This window comes from Aspergillus sclerotioniger (assembly GCF_003184525.1).
Source record: "Aspergillus sclerotioniger CBS 115572 chromosome Unknown BO94scaffold_20, whole genome shotgun sequence".
Taxonomy (NCBI): Eukaryota; Fungi; Ascomycota; class Eurotiomycetes; order Eurotiales; family Aspergillaceae; genus Aspergillus; species Aspergillus sclerotioniger.
In genome coordinates, this window is record NW_020291010.1 from 313,667 (window position 1) to 331,608 (window position 17,942).

At 51.6% G+C, this 17,942-nt stretch overlaps 8 protein-coding genes across 8 annotated transcripts; 4 read left to right on the plus strand and 4 right to left on the minus strand.

Annotated features, from left to right (window-relative positions):
- Positions 1-310: 310 nt before the first annotated feature.
- BO94DRAFT_469951 (uncharacterized protein) lies at positions 311-1,995 on the minus strand (the record flags this gene model as incomplete). The annotated part of the gene is made up of 2 exons (XM_025608310.1): positions 311-395; positions 449-1,995. The coding sequence occupies 2 exons, from the start codon at positions 1,993-1,995 to the stop codon at positions 311-313; spliced, it is 1,632 nt and encodes a 543-aa protein (XP_025465706.1).
- A 387-nt stretch (positions 1,996-2,382) lies between these two features.
- BO94DRAFT_495967 (putative choline transporter Hnm1) lies at positions 2,383-4,149 on the plus strand (the record flags this gene model as incomplete). Its single annotated transcript, XM_025609276.1, has 5 exons — positions 2,383-2,470; positions 2,514-2,825; positions 2,881-2,925; positions 2,974-3,329; positions 3,377-4,149. 5 exons carry the CDS (start codon positions 2,383-2,385, stop codon positions 4,103-4,105), a joined length of 1,530 nt encoding a protein of 509 aa, XP_025465707.1. The 3' UTR covers positions 4,106-4,149.
- A 1,020-nt stretch (positions 4,150-5,169) lies between these two features.
- On the minus strand, positions 5,170-6,832 carry BO94DRAFT_558070 (uncharacterized protein; the record flags this gene model as incomplete). The annotated part of the gene is made up of 3 exons (XM_025613980.1): positions 5,170-5,393; positions 5,463-6,427; positions 6,474-6,832. 3 exons carry the CDS (start codon positions 6,830-6,832, stop codon positions 5,170-5,172), a joined length of 1,548 nt encoding a protein of 515 aa, XP_025465708.1.
- Positions 6,833-7,521: 689 nt separating this feature from the next.
- On the plus strand, positions 7,522-9,191 carry BO94DRAFT_536890 (putative glucokinase). Its single transcript, XM_025612140.1, has one exon. The coding sequence runs from the start codon at positions 7,888-7,890 to the stop codon at positions 8,920-8,922; it is 1,035 nt and encodes a 344-aa protein (XP_025465709.1). The 5' UTR covers positions 7,522-7,887; the 3' UTR covers positions 8,923-9,191.
- On the minus strand, positions 9,094-10,554 carry BO94DRAFT_147028 (NAD(P)-binding protein). The gene is made up of 2 exons (XM_025605770.1): positions 9,974-10,554; positions 9,094-9,915 (listed from the first exon to the last, which is right to left on the minus strand). Exons 1-2 carry the CDS (start codon positions 10,323-10,325, stop codon positions 9,266-9,268), a joined length of 1,002 nt encoding a protein of 333 aa, XP_025465710.1. The 5' UTR covers positions 10,326-10,554; the 3' UTR covers positions 9,094-9,265.
- A 1,397-nt stretch (positions 10,555-11,951) lies between these two features.
- BO94DRAFT_625788 (uncharacterized protein) lies at positions 11,952-12,693 on the plus strand. The gene is made up of 2 exons (XM_025617306.1): positions 11,952-12,021; positions 12,084-12,693. The coding sequence occupies exons 1-2, from the start codon at positions 12,004-12,006 to the stop codon at positions 12,465-12,467; spliced, it is 402 nt and encodes a 133-aa protein (XP_025465711.1). The 5' UTR covers positions 11,952-12,003; the 3' UTR covers positions 12,468-12,693.
- Positions 12,694-12,710: 17 nt separating this feature from the next.
- Positions 12,711-14,417, minus strand: BO94DRAFT_625789 (phosphoesterase-domain-containing protein). The gene is made up of 4 exons (XM_025617307.1): positions 14,216-14,417; positions 14,014-14,158; positions 13,674-13,964; positions 12,711-13,625 (listed from the first exon to the last, which is right to left on the minus strand). Exons 1-4 carry the CDS (start codon positions 14,405-14,407, stop codon positions 12,832-12,834), a joined length of 1,422 nt encoding a protein of 473 aa, XP_025465712.1. The 5' UTR covers positions 14,408-14,417; the 3' UTR covers positions 12,711-12,831.
- A 2,686-nt stretch (positions 14,418-17,103) lies between these two features.
- BO94DRAFT_625790 (uncharacterized protein) lies at positions 17,104-17,852 on the plus strand (the record flags this gene model as incomplete). Its single annotated transcript, XM_025617308.1, has 1 exon — positions 17,104-17,852. One exon carries the CDS (start codon positions 17,104-17,106, stop codon positions 17,692-17,694), a length of 591 nt encoding a protein of 196 aa, XP_025465713.1. The 3' UTR covers positions 17,695-17,852.
- Between the last annotated feature and the right edge of the window lie 90 nt (positions 17,853-17,942).

Genomic DNA, 17,942 nt, shown 5'->3' on the forward strand with positions numbered 1-17,942 from the left:
ACGAGTAACCAATTTTGATTCGTAGAAGAACAAATCCCTCACCAATCTGTAAGATAAAAAGAAAGAATATCATCCTGGTCCTTCGATCTTACCTGTTGACAACTTTGTCACACTTCACCCAAGGCTACTTTTGAGTGATGGGCCTTTTGTTTCATAGCATTTGCTAGAAGGAAATAACTCATCAGTGTTATGGACTACTTCACCTCTTGTTAAATTGTGCGTTCTTGGTCTTTGTAGCAGACGATCAACGCCACTATAAATAATCGTTAAACTCGTAGCTTATCCTCCTATGTACAAGGCCAAAAATACTCTACAACGCAAACTTGAACTGGACACTCGGCACATCCGAACTATTCACCGGCATAGAAAAGGTCACATTCCAGAACTCAAAGTCACTGCTACAGTTAGCACACATCATTTCACAAATTGTTGCATAAGGGAAACTTACTGGATAATATCGCAAGCACCACCGACAAGTCCACAGAACGAGATCGCCGGAACCGGATCGACAGATCCGCCCACCACCTCGATTTGAAGACCATCCACATCGTCGAATCCGCTGATATCACGCTTTCCTCCAAGCGGGTTTGACGCCAGTACAAATGTAAACGTACTTGACGCGTTACCGAGGGGATAGGTGAGGTTCAGCGCGTACGGTGCGACTTCGGCCTGCAGGGCCGTTTCGGTGGGATACAGGTTGAAGTAGCCGACCGAGCCGTCGGGGCGGAGCCACTGGATGACTGATGGGCTGAACGACGTGGAGTCCTCGGAATAGCCGCCCACGACGCTCTGGTTGAACGAGTCCGTGCCGATGGTTAAATTCGCTGATAGCCACGTGGTGATATTTCGCGGCTCGAGATCGGCCGGAGGCGCATAGGCGTGTCCGCTGTAGGTGTGCTCGCCGCGGAAGGAGGTCAGTCGCGAGAGGGTAGACTCTGGAATGAGAGTCTTGTGGAATTCAGACAGAATGGCGATGAGTGGCGAAATCTCAAAATCGTCGGCGTGTGTCATCGTCCAGATGGGAGACGTCTCGTGGAACACGGTCCCCTTTCCGACCAAGGACCACACCCAAGTCGACATAATGGCCACATACTTGTTCATGTCGTAGCCATACGAGCGATCCCAGGGCCCAGCAAAGTTGCGCAGGTTGGCATTCCACAGCAGGGATTCGTAGTTCCAGATCTCCCGGATCACGCGGGCGGCGTTCTGCCCGATGGTCGAATTGGTCGAGCCGAGGTACTTGGCGCCGATGGTGAGAGCGTAGAGGGAGACTCCGGCGTAGGTCGGGCCATTGAACTCGGACAAGGTGCCATTGCGATCGAAGAGGGCGAGAAATTCGCGAGCGTCATTGTCTCCTGCCGCCGTCATGTTGGCGTTGTTGAATTTGCGCCCGGTCCAAGAACTGACCACTGTCCGCATCAACCACGCGTTGGAATAGGCGGGATACAAGTTGTCGCCGTCAACGCCGCCTACCCGGTAGGTATCGCCGACAGTGTTGTTGTACAAGCTCTCGAGGATCAGATCTTGCACATGATCCGGCAAGAGATCTCCATACTCCTCATAGATGACAATCAATGCGGTTCCGATGAATCCTCTCCAGTTGGGATCCCAGGAATTATAGATCACCGGGGGGTACGCCGGAGTGTCAACGGTGGGCTGTTCGGGGTAGACGGTGTAGTCCCCATACCACTGCACCGACGTGTTCTTCTCTTGATCTCCGATAACCTTCTCGAGGATCTTGACGGCCTCCTGGACATCGCTGCCACGGTTGCGTTGGAGCAGCCCCGCCGAATACCAGACGGTCGATCGGGTCTCGTGCGGGCCTGCGGCGAGGGGATAGTAGAAATAGTGTAGGTAAGAGGCTGCCGGATCATAAATGGCATCCTGGAGCGTCATCGATTCGCTAAAGAGATCCTGTGCATCTTGGCTCAAATGGACCGCCTGTACGGCGCTGGCCCCCAGCAGGGCCAAGCTGAAGATCCGAACCAACCGCATATTGGTATGTGTCGGGCAATTCTTCCGACAGGCCGCATCGTTCCATTGGGTCTTATACCCTGGACCCCTCTTGCCGGCTATCGGCACAGTTGCTTGGATTAATTTGAATTGATGAGGATGCGGGGAAAGATAACCCGAAGTGGGACTTGATGCAGCCATGGACCGGCGAAACCCGGCCGATCCCGGCATTGATTATCTCTCCGGTTATCGCGTGGTTATCCCAACCTCCCCCGCACTTATCAAGGGACCTCGTATCTCTGGTGGGCCCGGCAGGAACTCATGCCACCACGAGTTATCGGCATTCAGGATGATGTTCGATAAAACAGTGGTGGTGCCACGAGGAAATTTCGACACCATCTGTCCTCGGTCGCACAAACGAACAGCATCATGAGCGACATTGCTACCAAAGAGGCTGTCATCCACGCCAAAGATGGCTCCGTACTGGATGCAGACGAGCAACGACTGGCCCAGATGGGTATGTGCCGGCCACCTCTCCCGAAATCTGTACTAACCATCAGAAGGCCACACGCAGGAGCTCACGCGACACTTTAGCATCCTATCCCTCATCGGTCTGGCCTCCACGACGACCATCTCCTGGACCGGGCTGGGGCTGAGCATCGTCACCGAGATCAACGCCGGTGGACCGAGTGCCATCATATATGGCTTCATTCTTGTTACATTGCTGCAGTCCTTTCTCGGAGCCTCCCTGGCAGAGTTTGTCTCCAGCTATCCCACTGAGGGCGGCATGTATCACTGGATTGCTGCCGTGGCGCCGAGGAAATGGAGCGCGTTTTTGAGTTTCATCACCGGATGGTTGACCGTCTGTGGTTGTATGTTCCATACTGACTATCTTCTAAAGCCAGATTGCAGCTAACCTTCCTGTAGGGATCTTCACCACTGCCTCAACGAATCTGATCTTCGCTGAAGTTGGTTAGTATCGCAAGTCCCAGTTGCATACCCACACTGACAGTGACCTAGTCCAGGCGCTATATGCGCTCTACCACCCCAACCTGGTGATCAAAACGTGGCAGACGTTTGTGATCTACCAGATCCTGAACCTCCTCACGGCGGCCGTGGTTCTTTTTGGGAACAAGATCATCCCGGCACTCAACAAGTTCTCCCTTTTCTATCTTCAAATCGGGTGGCTCGTCGTCCTTGTCACAGTGGTCGCATGTGCCCCAACGTATCAAAGCAGTGATTTTGTCTTCAGAACTTGGATCAACAACACTGGGTGGAGCAGCAACGGCATCTGCTTTATCACAGGCCTCGTCAACCCGCTCTACAGTCTCGGTGGCCTCGATGGCGTCACCCATATCACCGAAGAGATGCCGAACGTATGTTGCCCCAATCCCAACCTCCCTTCATACCTGACATCTCCCAGCCCTCCCGAAATGCTCCCCTTGCAATTGGCATCACCATAACGATCGCCTTCATGACCGGCCTCACCTACCTCATCGCCCTCATGTTCAGCGTGCAAGACTACGCCGCTCTATCGACCACCAACACGGGCCTACCTCTGGCCGAACTCTTCCACCAAGTCACCCAGTCCGCAGGCGGTGCCTTTGGTCTGACCTTTATTCTCTTTGTCGCGCTCGGTCCTTGCGTCGTGTCGTCGCAACTGTCCACATCCCGCGTCCTCTGGGCGTTTGCGCGCGACGATGCCATGCCATTCTCACGTACCTGGGCGCACGTCAGCAAGCGTTTCGGCATCCCCTTCAACGCCCAGCTATTGGTCGCAGCCGCCAATGCCGCCCTAGGCTGTCTGTACCTGGGCAGTAGTACCGCATTCAACAGTATGCTCGGGGCGGCCGTGACCATCAACAACGTCGCGTACCTGATTCCCATTTCCACAAACATGCTGACCGGGAGAGCGAATATGCACCGGGGCGTGTTCTATATGGCCAAATGGGGGTGGTTCGTGAATGGCGTCACGCTCGCCTGGTTAATATTTGCCATTGTCTTCTTTAGCTTCCCGTACAATATGCCCGTGACGGTGGAAAATATGAACTATACGTGTGTTGTGGTGGGTGGGCTGATCATCCTCATTCTGGCGTGGTGGTTCGTTGGCAGTGCGAAGTATAGGGAGAAGATTACGCGAGCGATGGAATAGTCTGGCGGATTGGATGTCGATATAGATTGTCGCGTTCTGTACAGTACGCCAAAATGATATACCGCTAGTCATCTGGAGAACAGATGGAACGAAAACTGTGTCCCAACACTGCCCCCTCGAACCGGCTGTTAGGAAGATGTGTGGGCTTATGACTCTATGCGGTCTGCCACGGTCTCAGGTTGACTAGACCCGGACTCCAACTTGCAACCTTCGTGGGAGCTAGTTTTGCTCCACTTAGTACCCACATGTGATACTCCTAAACCAGGACCAGGCTCATTTGCGAAGCGCGCTAGCGCTGAGCAATACTAGGTTCTGGTCCTGCTAGGGAAGTTGCCAGCTCCAAGGCTTCTCATTGATCCAATAACTTACCCAAATTCTGACCTTCTAGTGACCTATTTAAACACTCTTAATGTGACTTGTTTTATGCCAGTACTCACCGCTTCAATCCCTACAGTGGTAGGGGGGTCTGAGAGGGGGGAGGGTTCCCAGCCTATATTCAAACTGGAGGTCTGAATCAGGTCTTTATATAGATGCAGACTGTAGGTCGGAATGAAGCACTGCGTTTTTAGGTGCTTGGAGATGCTCTTTAGAAGTGCTCAACAGAGCCTTTCAGGAGCGCTCAATGGAGCCCTTTAGAAATGCTTGAGAGAGCTTTTTAGGAGTGCTTGAGAAAGCCCTTTTAGAAGCTCTTAAGAAAGCTTTTTAGAAGCGCTTGATAGAATCCTTCACAAAGCGTTTCACAGGCTCTTTTTAATCTTCTAGATTGTCCTTAGCTGGCTGCTTTTAGAAATGCGTTGTATGGTACTTACTAAGGCGCTTCGCAATGCGTTGGGCTGGGGCCAGGACCTAGTAACCTGTCGCGTTCTTACCAGTACGCCAAAACGATATACCGCTAGCCCTCTGGAGAACAGATGGAACGAATACTGTGTCCCAACATAGATGGAATGGCCAATGGAAGCGAGCTTCTTAGCATCTCCTCTTGTATTGAATCCCAAATTCATCTGAGCTCTCCGCCATAATCCATGCGTGCGAGCGTAAACGCCGATTCGCCCGTCGAGGTAATTTTAGGCCATCCAGTTCGAATACATCATCGACTGCAAGCTAGCTTGGTCAAAGATTTGCCAGGATTGGTCCGCAGGGCCCATTATCCCGGTATCCGCGGCGCCGTCCTGTGGCCCGACTGGCGTGTGGACATTAGTGAGACTTGCTTCCAAGCGGGCAACGAGTTTGTCGCCGAGTCCCATCACCTGCTTGAGCTTTTCCAGGTGGATTCGTATGCCGAGAAGATCTAGTTAGTCAGCCATTATGGAGAGGTATAACCGCTTTGGTATCTTTATTCCCAATAAAAATGACTTACCGTCTGGCTCGCCAGCACCTCCTTCGATACCTTGTATCACAATCAGCGCCGCCCAGGTGATCATGACTTGGTCCCAATTGGACCAAATTGAGTCATCGTGTGAGTGCAATTTGAGTGTGGCTCTCGCCGATAGAAGTAGCTCCTGTTGCTCTTGTGGCGTGGTACTGTTGGACCAGAGATCACAGCCCCTAGCCGGATGATAGATCGACAGAACGACCAATCTGTGTAGCACGTATTGGCGAAAGACTAGCTTAAGATCCTGCTCCGAGCCCTCCGCACTATGGCTGAACTCGACCAACCATTCATCCAACTGCCGGGCCCAGTCCCGGATTACCGCCGCGTCAACGGCGGTGAAGTTGCTCGTCGAACTTCCCGGACCCGGCATTTGACCTGTAAAGCACGACCAAATGGTAGGTAGACCCCTCCCGGTGAAATGTGTCAGTCCCGTATGCATCATCCGAGAGAGTCGGTACAGCTGATCCCGGTTGGACGTCTGTAACCCGAGCAGCGGACACTCGATCGGAATGATGGGACAGGATAGATGAAGCGAGGCATGTTCCAAATCAATGATCTGCAACCCACTGAACAGCTTGCGCCATTCCCGGGAGGTCTCATCGATGTGGGCGGGGCAATTTTCCAAGATGAGGCGGTAAGCAATCGAGATCCAAATTCCAGTTTCTCGATGAACCGCCTCTGTGAGGAGTCCTGCTAGGACCAAGCCGAGCACGGTCTGAAATGCCCACTCTTCGGGGTCTCCGGGCACCTTTCCCACCTCACTACCTGGAATACTCAACTGCGCGATCGCGTGGCAGACCACCGATAAATAGTGTGACGCCTGCTCGGCGACATCCGGTGGGCCACGCACGCTAGAGCAGAACAGAATCGACGCCACGAGTAAAGGCTGGGGTGCTGAGAAGGTCTGCTTGCGAGGCATAAAATGGAGACCAGGCATGCGATCATGAAATCTATAATTATTAGGTTGCCTTAACATTCCCGGCAGCGTCTACTTACGATAACCAAAGGCCCTTGACGGTACTCTTGCGCCAGACGGAACCCGGAATCCAACTGGGGGCCGTCCTCTCAAGGATCACAACTGCATCCCATAGCGCACCCAAACCACTAAAGTCCGGCGAAATGTCTTCATTGTGGGAAGGTGGTGACTCCACTGCGGGTCTCGATGCACCGGAAAGACCCAGCCTATCCTCAATGATGCGGAGCCTACGAAGGACATCATCCTTAAAATCACCGTCTCGTGTAGCCATGATCCCGTCTGGTAGGGTGGCGGCGTTAGCTCGGGGGACAAAGATACAAGGAAGACCAGAGCGACGACAGCGACGACACGTATCGTTGGATTCTATCACACATTTCATCTTCTGTCGTCGGCAATTTACTATGATTTAACGTGCCATGATGAGCTTCCCATTCAGACCTTATGCCTGAGGCAAAAGAGCGGGTAAGGGAACTGACTGCAAGCCTTTGGGGTCTTCTGCACCCGGTCATCAGAAGGGACTCTGTGGCTGTCTGGCATGTTTTCTCTCGTCTGTTAGGCGACATGGAATGTGGGACGTGAGCCGGCAAAGTCCGGATCCCTGCCGGTGTTGCCTTTATCGGCCGCAGAAATATCGGTCCGACGCTACGGAGTGATCCGGGCCCGCCCGGTAATCCCGGCCTTTGTGCCATCGTGAGGCGAGCGCGACACCTAAGGCTGACCAGCTGAGGCCACGATCGACGACCTCTAATACTTGAACCCCCGAAAAATGGATCGCTTATGGATAATATCAAGATCGCTGTGGTGCATCAAAGTCCCACTTCCAGTCGTCTGCAATGTCAACGCAGTCACTGAGCTTGTTGGCTCAAGCAGAACAGATAGCTCGCGAATTCGACCTCTGTCCGGATGATGTGAGGCGAGTGACGAACCATTTTGTCCACCAGATGAGTGAGGTCACAACAGTAATTGTCTCTGGTAGCCAGTTGTGCTAACATTGTATCTTCAGGGGATGGACTCGCCCACCAGCGCGTCTGGCAGTTACCTTCCTATGTGCGACGCGTGCCCACAGGCAGGGAGAAAGGCAAGTTCTTAGCTGTCGATCTCGGTGGCAGCAATTGCAGGATATGCCTAGTCAGCCTGCACGGTGACTCAATCTTCACTGTAGTCCAAAGTAAGCATGGTGTGCCGCCAGGGGTCATGGTGAGCCCCAGTTATCGACCTCTTTTCGATTTCATAGCGCACCGGATTGCGGACTTCTTAGCTGCGCAACCAGATTTGTGTTTCTCCCAGGGCATCAGCAACAACTATCAACAGCCGTACCAGTTAGGCTTCACATTCAGTTTCACTTGTGAGCAAACATCGCTCGCAAGCGGTCGTCTTATCCACTGGGACAAAGGCTGGGATATTCCGGATGCTATAGGTCGAGATCCCTGTCAGATGCTACAAGAAGCGATCGACCGCCTGGGACTTCCAGTTGTCGTGACGGTCCTTGCAAATGATGGCGTTGGTACGCTTCTGACTCGATCCTACACCTCGGGACCAACGGCCTCCACCCTGGCTGCGGTTATCTTCGGAACGGGAACCAATGCTGCCTATGTCGAGAAGCTGTCCAACGTGAGCAGATTCAGCGGTGAATCAAAGCCTGACGAGATCATGGTGGTCAATACGGAATGGGGCTGCTTCGATGACCAGATGGAAGTCTTACCGCGAACCTCGTTCGACGACGAGCTGGATGAGGCATCGGCCGATCCAGGCATTCAGATGCTAGAGAAACGAGTCTCAGGTCTATACCTAGGGGAGCTGCTTCGGTTGGTGATTTTCAAGTTGATACGCGAGAATGCCTTTGCCATGACGTGCAACCACGCATCGGGGGTATTCCAACGCGACGGTATCGACAGTTCGTTTCTCTCGGAACTTGCAAAGGCAAGTTCAGACAACACCGAAAACATTATCCAACTCATACAAAACACATTGTCTGCGGAGAATGTCAGCGAAGTTGATGCACGAGCCATTCAACTTTTGGCCACAGCTATCGGCCGACGAGCAGCCCGGTTAGCGGGTGCGTCATTGGCTGCCATCGTCATCCAAAGCGGCCGACTCGAGATGCCAGCAGTCCAAGCTTCCGGCGCTGAGTATTCCATGCACCATTCTGAACGCTTCAAGTCCGGAGCGACTCTGCTCTGGCGCCGGTTGTTGCGTCTAACAGGAATGGGTTCGTCCGTTGAGAAGCCGTCCGCTCCTATACCATCACGCGGGTCCAAGTTGGATAAAATCATTGACATCGGGGCCGATGGGTCGCTGATCGAATATTACCCTTCTTTCGAGACTGACATGCGCGGTGCGTTGAGAGATGTACCGGAGGTTGGACCAGCTGGGGAGCAACGAGTTCAGATCAGTATGGCCAAAGACGGCTCCGGGGTGGGAGCCGCCTTGATGGCTCAGGCAGCTAGCGAGATGGATGCGGGTCTGTAACTCACAGAGGACGATGAAAGAAGTTTCAAGGTCACAAGCAACATGTCGCACATCGAACTAGATGTTGCGATTGTGGGGGGAACCAGATCCGCCGTATCTAAGGAATCGGAACGATGACTTTCCCGGGAGTGACGGAAGGAGAGTAACGAGAGGCAAGGCGCTAGACTCTATCTAGGCATCACCTGATCCAACATTGTTGTCGCCTGTGTGCAGAGCATATAGCTATCTGGTGCTGGTGAGAGATATGTTAAAGTAGGCTCACATTTCTCTGCTGTACAATGTATATACTATTCGTCCGTCCATATCTCTTCTCATCCTACGATTGCACCTCATCAATAGCGTCTCATCTCCGAACCGCCTCCGCCAAAAGCTCCTCGGTATGCTTCCACACCTGTTCCGGTACTCCCTGTTCCCGATACTGTGCCAGGATCTTATTGCTCGAGCTCACATCCCCCTTCCAATTCAGCAGATACGCACCGCTACCCACATGTCCAGTGATTCCAGTCGCCACACCACCCGCCTCAGAGTCCACGGGAACGCCCTGGTTCGTGGTTCCCTCCTTTGCCGGATACCGGGCGGAGCTGAGATGGAACAAATGCCGCTCGCCGCTTTCCTGGAGATTCACTTGAAAGAACGGCCACATGGCGTAGTTATAGAAAGACGAGATCGGCCACGGGAAACTGTTATTGTAGATATTGGTGCCCACAAGGCCCGGGTACGCGTGGACGAAGCTGACCTTCGGGTGGGTGTTGGAGAGGTGTTCCATGCTTGTGGAGGTCATGGTAATGGAGTGCTTATAGGCATTGAGTAGGGAGAAGTTATGCTTGAGGTCGAGGTCGGAGGTGTTGATGGAGAACTCGAAGCCGCCGCCGTAAATACTGACGACGCGACTGGGACCCGATGAGGACTCGAGGAGTGGAAGGAGGTTTTGTATGAAGCGTATCCGGGAATAATAGCGGAGGGCGAATAGGTAGTCGATGCCTTCGATAGTTTCTGCTCCTTATGTGTTAGTCATGTGCGGCCGATGGGAATGGAATGTTGATTTACCCACCGTTTCGGCCTCCCAGGGAGATACCTCCGGGGGTCATGAAGAGAAAGTTGAGATGCTTCTCCTTATTGAGTATTTGTTGGCATGCGACATCGACATTGCGCGCCAGTGAGACATCCGCCTCGATGAAGTGAAAGCGACCTTTAGGACTCAATTCGTGCAGTTCCGACAGAAATGGGGAGGCGCGGGCCTGGTTGCGACCGACGATATAGGCCGTCGGGCTGTCGGCATGACGGGCTAGCTGTCGCAATGTACTTTGGCCGATGCCGCTGGTTCCCCCGACAAACAGGGCGGTGATGTTGGGGAGTGCCCGGAGGCCTGCGTTGGATGCTTGTACTGCCTTGAGTGAGACCATCTTATCATACGTATGAGGAGAAAGAGGAAGAGAGATGCGAGGGAGGATGACACAATGTTTAAATGAGAGAATATTGCGGATCGACCGTCGAAGGATCGATCCTCCCGATGGGGCTGTAGATCCATGCAGTTGAAACCAACAATGTGATATGGAGCACGAGAACTACACTCTTGGTTATGACGAGGCCACTCTATAGCCCCGCATGCTCTCCTTCCGGAGCGACCAGCTGCATTTCCTGACAGCGACTGACCAGAATGGTAGGACCAAGTTATTTGTGTATTGAAGCATGGCTGCTTGGCAACTTGGTAAGTCAAGTACAATCAGTTTTAGTGCTTACACACGGGCGTTAGTGAGTCAGGGAGTCCCGGAAAGCCTCATTGTATGCTTCTGTCCCCGGGACATCGTCCCGTCTTTGCCATGGTGCTACTTCGAGAACCGCATCGCCTGGAGCATTGATGTTATCGCTCATGGTTCCGACCCAGACTGAGGGATTCATTATCGCCCATGTCGAAATCGCTATAAATAGGGATAGGCACAGCGGTCGGATGATGCCAGTTGGAATGCGGCTCATCCTTGCTCGTCCATCTTGGCGCGGCGCAGCGGTGGAGCTGATGGACCTTTATGGAGACTGACGGCGTAACATCTGCCCGACGGATGAAAGTGCAGCCGCGCTCTGGTTCACATGACAGCCGGGTTCCAACCCCGCGAGTTCTTTCACCGCCGGCATTTGCGGGGTTTATCGCGAGGTGCGACCGTGCGAGACCGGAGGAGTCACATGGCTGGGCGGATGAAAATTGGACCGAACACAGGGGCCAGATTAGGACACTTGAGGATTGCGCTTCACTGAGAATAGACAGTGTGGACTCGAGTAACACATATTGTGGACCCCTTAGATGTGTCAGAGAGATATAAAGGGAAGACGACCCCCTAACTCATGAGTTTAGCTTACTACCTTATCGCCAAGTCTGAATATGACCATGCAATGAATATATAAATTCTATGCGGTGTAGGACCCCGAGTGCTTCATTTCCATGCAGCGTCATTAAAATATCAATCCTCCATGGAGAAGCCGATTGAATATCCGAAATTATCGGGATGTCGCTGTCGAATTCTGATCTATTTTACAGAGCCAGGAGTCATTGTGACATCTATATAGAACGAAAAGAAGCAAACACGACGCCAGTGAGATCCAAAGTAGCCGGAAAATATCGTAGTATGGGGCGCCTTATCTTTGCTGTTTAGAGATGGCAGTGTTCTTGTTTCTAGTCTATACCAATCGGAACACTTGGAAGGATCACAGTAAGATCGACAGTCTGTGCTGCCATTCGTCAATGAGGGATTTATGCAGCTTATTTTCCTCACCACCACCCATCTCACTCCTTCTGATTGCACCTGTTTCAGTTTTCCTAAGACATGCTTAGTTAGTTGCCAGCCACATCAAGCCACGCTCACAGATGGACCAGACACATGAATGGTAGTTTAGATAACGTATTGACATTCTGCTGGATAGACCGGACAATTGGTTTCCTTTTCCCTAAACATCATCACTTGATGTTTCGAGTTGCGGGGCACTAATAGTATATAAATATGATCATCACATCTCGAACTCAACCTAGTATCCCGAACTCCAGTTACACCCTTCCCAAATAAACTTAACCAACCAACCCACCAACCCATCATGCTCTCCATCCCCAAGGTACAACCCCCCTTCCCCTCTCTTCCCCCCCTCCAAGTCTAACACATCCATCCCCACCCCAGCTCTCCCTCTCCCTCCTCACGATTCTCACCACCATCCTCCCCCCAACAACCGCCTACTTCTACACCTACCCCGCCCTCTTCATCTACAAAGACTACAACTGCAGCCAAATCTCCTGGTCACTGGTCTACCCGACCCTAGGCGCCTGCAACTATGGGTACTGGGATTACGCCGGCTCATTCCAAATGTTCAACATAGACGACTCATATTCCTGCGACGCGGGTCTCACGCTATCATTCGAAGTGTATAATAGTTCGGGCACGAATTGTGGGGATGAAAGTGATTTGTTGTTTCGACAGCCTGTTACAGAGGATTGTACGGCTGCGGAGGTGGAGAGTCCCGGGCCGTTGGAAATGCCGATTTGGTTTCGGTTGGGGTGTATGTGATATTTTTTTGGTGGGTTGGTTGGTGATGTAGTTGATTAGAGAGTGCCAGTTCTCATTTGGGGTCCATTGGGCTAGTATTGGGATTGAAGATATTTAGTGCGGTAGGGAAGAGGTATATTGTACTTATGCACTGGATCATACCAGTGAATCTGGCTGGCATGTTATGAGCGGGTACTATTTCAAGCCGAAAGTACACGGGGGCTTATTAAACCGGGGTGAAATTGAGTCATGTCATATCATTATCCTGTTAATAGACACCTAACATCACTCATGGCTCGTATAGAACAAAATCATCAAACTACTAGACATTTTCGCCAACAAATCCAGGCAGATCGTCTACCATACAGCCTCTATACATATGCATTTACAAAAAGGCCACAAGGGCAGCAAAGGCAGCAACCATGGAGCCAGCAACGGGCATGGCCGAGGCTGCACCGGCGCTGACAGCGACGGAAGAGGATGAGGAGCTGGATGAGGTGGTGGTAGTGTTGGTGTCATAGCCAACGGTACCGGTGGTGTTGACACCGGAGACGTAGGTGGTACCGTTACGGGTGTAGGGGATGTTCACATCCAGACCGTAAGGAGCATCGTAGGGGAAAGGAGCAGTGTAGTTGTAAGTAGGGTTCTGGCCCTTGTAGGCATCGATGACGGACTGCAGAATACCGTTTCCGGCAGAGCAGGTGTCGTTGGTGGTGGGGATGGGCCAGTTGGCACGGTACTTGGAGTAGCCCCACTGCTCGAGGGGACCGGGCAGAGATTGGTTGATGTAAAGGTGGGTGGGATCCACCTCCCAGTTGGTGTAGCCCACCTTGTCAGCAACAAAACTGAACAGGTTAGCACCACAGTCCCAGCGACCAAGAGACGGAAGACCCCAGTTCGCCTCGACGGTGGCAAGGGTGGAGTAGTGGGTGTAGACAGTCTCATCCTTGGTGCCAATGAGGTGCTCGGGGACAGCACCTCCAAGGAGAATGCTGAAGACGCGGTTGCGGTCGTTGTAGATCTCGGACTCGGGAACACCGTAAGTCTCGGTTTCATCGAAGGTCAACAGGAGCAGAGTGTTGTCCCAAAGGTAGCTGTCGTTCATGAGAGGCTCAACGAAGCTGCGCAGCCACTTGGAGCCGAATGTGATGTTGGTGTCGTGAGCGTCGTTGGTCATGTCTGATGGCGATTAGTATATAAGCAGTTGGTATCTAGCGAAAAACGTACTGGGGGTGATGAAGGCCCACTGTGGGAGCTCTCTGTTCTCGATATCATCATAGAAGCTAGTGAAGTTCTTAATAAGGCGCAAGGCGGTATCGTTGCTCGAGATCTGATCGAACATAACCAATGGGTCGTGCTTGCGCATGTAGTCATTTGCGTATGTCTCCTGGTTGGAGTAGTTGAATCCTTGGAAACCGGGGTAGGGCAGGTGCTCCTGGTAATGCGCCCAGGAGATGCCCTTCGTGTTAAGCAGATCGGCCACGGTAGAGACATTGGAAGGAATATCATGGAAGTTGTCTGAAAACAACATTAGCCATTATATAGATTAAGACTCCATGCACTTTACCATTGTCCATTCCGTAGTTGTCACCGCTGACAGAAGCGCAGTAATTTGGCTGTGAGGTATGTCCAACACCGTAGTAGTTGACCAGGGTAATACCCTTGCTAGCCAGCCACTGTTGGTTGGAGTCGTTGGCAGCATTGACGTAATCCTATCATTACCCATCAGTGATTGGGACGTGCAATTGTGTGTAGCGTAGAATACTTACAACGTTCTCCAACCAGACCTGATAGAAACGGTCAAAGGCCTTACCCGTGACATTGGAAGACCAAGTCTGAGGCAGGGTGGTCGCCTGAGCTCTCTGGATGGCAGCGAGCGGGGGCTCCGTGGTGGTGATGGTAGCACCAGCGGCCAGGCCGGCCAGGCCGGCCAGGGCGAAAAGAGTAGCCACAGAAGCCATTGGACAATGCTCTTGAAGCGAAAGGAGCAGAGAAGGCGCGTGATTTTCGAACCAGCTGCAGGGCACAGCAGCTTTTTATCCTGGAGTGTCTCGTGCAGCAGACATCTTGCCCGATGTGACCGCACAGTAGGATAGACTGATAACGGACCAGTCAAGATGGCCGATCGACTACACGTTTCTACCCCGCTGAGTCGGAGCGCCCGAACGAGTGATAACAAAGCGGGGCGTTGTAAATCGATCCGCTCCCATTGGGTCGCGGTGGGGTAGCCAGGAACACCGCCCTACCCAATCAGCATCAATCCCTCCTGGGCGTGCTTTCGAGGCATCGATTGACTTGCGCAAAACTTCAACCTGGATGTCATGGCATGATGGAAGTTTGGAAAAAGCCATCCTCTCAGCCCACAATGCAGTGGACAAGCCTCTCTAAGCTTCACATTCACTTACCAAGCCCTTCTGTGGCAGCCTTCGGCTGTAAGGCCAGCCAATGGAGAAGATCAGGTACCTTTGGGTGTTTTCCACTGATGTTGCTTGGCTTATCCTACGTGCCAGACCGCTCATATACAGCTCACTCGGACTTCGGCTGACCCCGGGGGGTTTTTGTTAGTGCAAGAGATTCAAGCCTGCCACCGGAATAAAATGATTGGGCCAATGCTTCGTACGGCCTCAATCCGCGCCGATAAGTGCTCGCATCTTGCCTACATTGAATCGATAAGCTCGGACAATTGAACGTAGACAGCTTAACACCACATTTCTGGGCAATCAATTGTGTACGGAGTACTCCGTAGATAAGGTTGTGTAACTTCAATGTAGACACAAGTATTTCATACCGCCTTGAATGCGAAGCGGGGGCATAACCGGACTCAACCGGAGTCCGAGCAGAAAAGGCTAAAGTTCCGGCAGATTATTAGAAGTGTACATGGAGTTCTAGGGATGATCTTGGCGTTTGCACGTTGCATCCGGGACTCCTCTCCATGCCACCCTTTCCATAGAATCATTGACAATGGAAACGAAAATGAGTTCTTCGGAGGAATTGCGTGGTAGAGTCGACAGATCTAATACTTTCAAACAGGAGTATGAGAAAAATCAAAATCTTCATCAACAAAGTGGTTTCAATGTTGTCTTTGTCTTGGGAAGGAGCCGGTACCTCACCGGCATTTGCTACTCCGGAGCTTACCGCCTACTTCCTTAGGAAGGCCCTAGCTTTAAACAAGCATAATATTCACCGCTTTAAATTTCTTTGTGCCTCAGGCAGGAAAATCTTTGAGCACAGGGTTATAGAATCCTGGAATATTGATTATCTCCGCGATTTTATGTGACCTGTATTTGCATAATAAGTTTAGGGGAGGCAGCCTGCCGAAGCGTGAGTATGCCCGGTTAAGCTGCTCGGGAGTCATGATGCTGCGCTAGCTTGGAGATATCATGGAAAAGGATGGTTTTTTTCACTAGGATTGACTGAACGTCCAAGACGATAAGGATGTGATTCAACAGTGAATTGAATACAGTAAAAATATCAAGAGGTTAACTGATGAAAAGGTCAGATAAGCAGACTGCAAAAGATCAAACTTGATGACCAGCGGACCAATCACATACCCGAGATTCCAGCCCCCTTCCACGGATCCTCTTCTACGATCCCCTTCTTCCGGCTTCAAATATTGTACTAATCACACAAAATTTCCAAATCCATATGCTTTGGGTGCCAGCGTCGTCAAACTTGAAAATGCTGTGTCAGTCGCCATCGGATGCACTTCTAGATAGCCGAAGTGAAGCCTGAATGCTCGATGCGTAATGATGGCAAATGTCAAGCCAAGTCCTGCATCTATATCATCGAGCAGAAAAAGAGAAATGGGCCGCATCCTACCCCCTCGCCAGCCCCGAGACCGGTTTGCTGCCTCTATTACGCACAGGGTATTGGGCCGAACATGTCAAATCGCTCGAGAATCAAATACAGACCTCTTGGCGAATCAAAGCAAAAAAATCCGCTCCTGTGGGATTACGGATCACGAACAGGGACTCTCTCCCAGCGGATCCACCCACAAGAACCATGGTCAACGTAAAGAGCATTCCCCGTTTGCTGCAAGAATTGTGGTCGCATCTACGAGGTTGTCCAACTGTCCTTGGATAACATAAACGCCCAACATCGATTCCCGCAGTACCGGACATCTGAAATACCCGCCAAGAATGCGCTGTTTTACGTTGTGTAAAACCCCGCATCGAACCTGATTTACATTAATCCAATCCCTGGATCAGTAGGCAAATAGAGTACGATCGTACTGACCCACGGGCGGAATCTTCACCCGACCCAGAATCCGATACGGGAGATGCGGAGGTTATTTCCCCGCCAAGATCCAGTGAGCTTTGAGCTGGATTTTCGGTCAATCTAGAGTTCTTTTTCTCCCCAGATATACCTCACAAATTGAAACCTAAATACAGAAGCCATAGGGAATACGAGGATGTTACTTAGGAAAATAATGAGATTGAACGAAGGGGTGATCTCAATATGACGGTAAGATCTTCAAGATGTCAACGCCACCGAAATAAGAGTATTACTTTGCAGCGAGGTATTTGGGTACAAAAGAGAGAGACCCTTGCTGTATAGTTTGTATGGTTTGTTCAGAGTCAATTGAGAAACAAAACATACTAAATTCACGATTATTGCAACAACCACACCCACATCCATCTCCAACCCCCACAGCAAAATGCACCACCACCTCCCAACCCTCACCCTCCTCCTCCTAACCCTCCACACAACCACCTCCACCTCCACCTCCACCTCTACTACTAGTATAACCAACCCCCTCATCGGCCCCACCTGCCAAACCCTCCCCACCGTCATCGGCCCCAACCTCGACACCGCCTACGACAACTACTACAAAACCATCTGCAGCCACGGATGCAAACCCGTCGTCGGCGGGCAATACACCACACTAATCAGCGAAACCATCCTCAAGCCCTCTGTGCAAACCATCGCCACAAACCTAGGCATTGATGCATCCCGCATCGCAACCTTCCTCAGCATCACAGATGAATCCATGAAAGCCGTTGAACAACACTGCAGTGCAACAGCAGACTACTGCGAAGACACCGAAGCGTTCGCGGAGTATGCTGCTTGTGCCAAGGGGCAGATATTCACGGTGATTACGAGTCATGCGCTTGATGTGGCGGTGTTGGTTAGTGAGGAGGTGTGTAAGAAGGAGGTGGAGTATTTGGGAAACGCGGAGGGAGGGTTTTGGGAGAGTGTGTTGCCGGGGTATGTGGATGATTTTTGGGCCGTTTGTGAGAAGTGGTAATAGTTTGTTGGTGATGAGAGGGACAAAAAGGGAGGGAAGATAAAAAAAGAATAAGGGAAGCGGTGTTCGCTGCTGCTATTAATGGTTGGGTTGTTTGGGGTTTTTGGTTAATTTTTATGGAATTTGTTTTTCACTTGCCTTGTTGGATAGTATTAATCTGTCTTTGCGCTCAATCTGGTGAGCCTAAAAGTACTTTTCTATAAGAAAGAGGATTTCCTGGGAGAGTTATACTTATTTCTTTTTGGTGT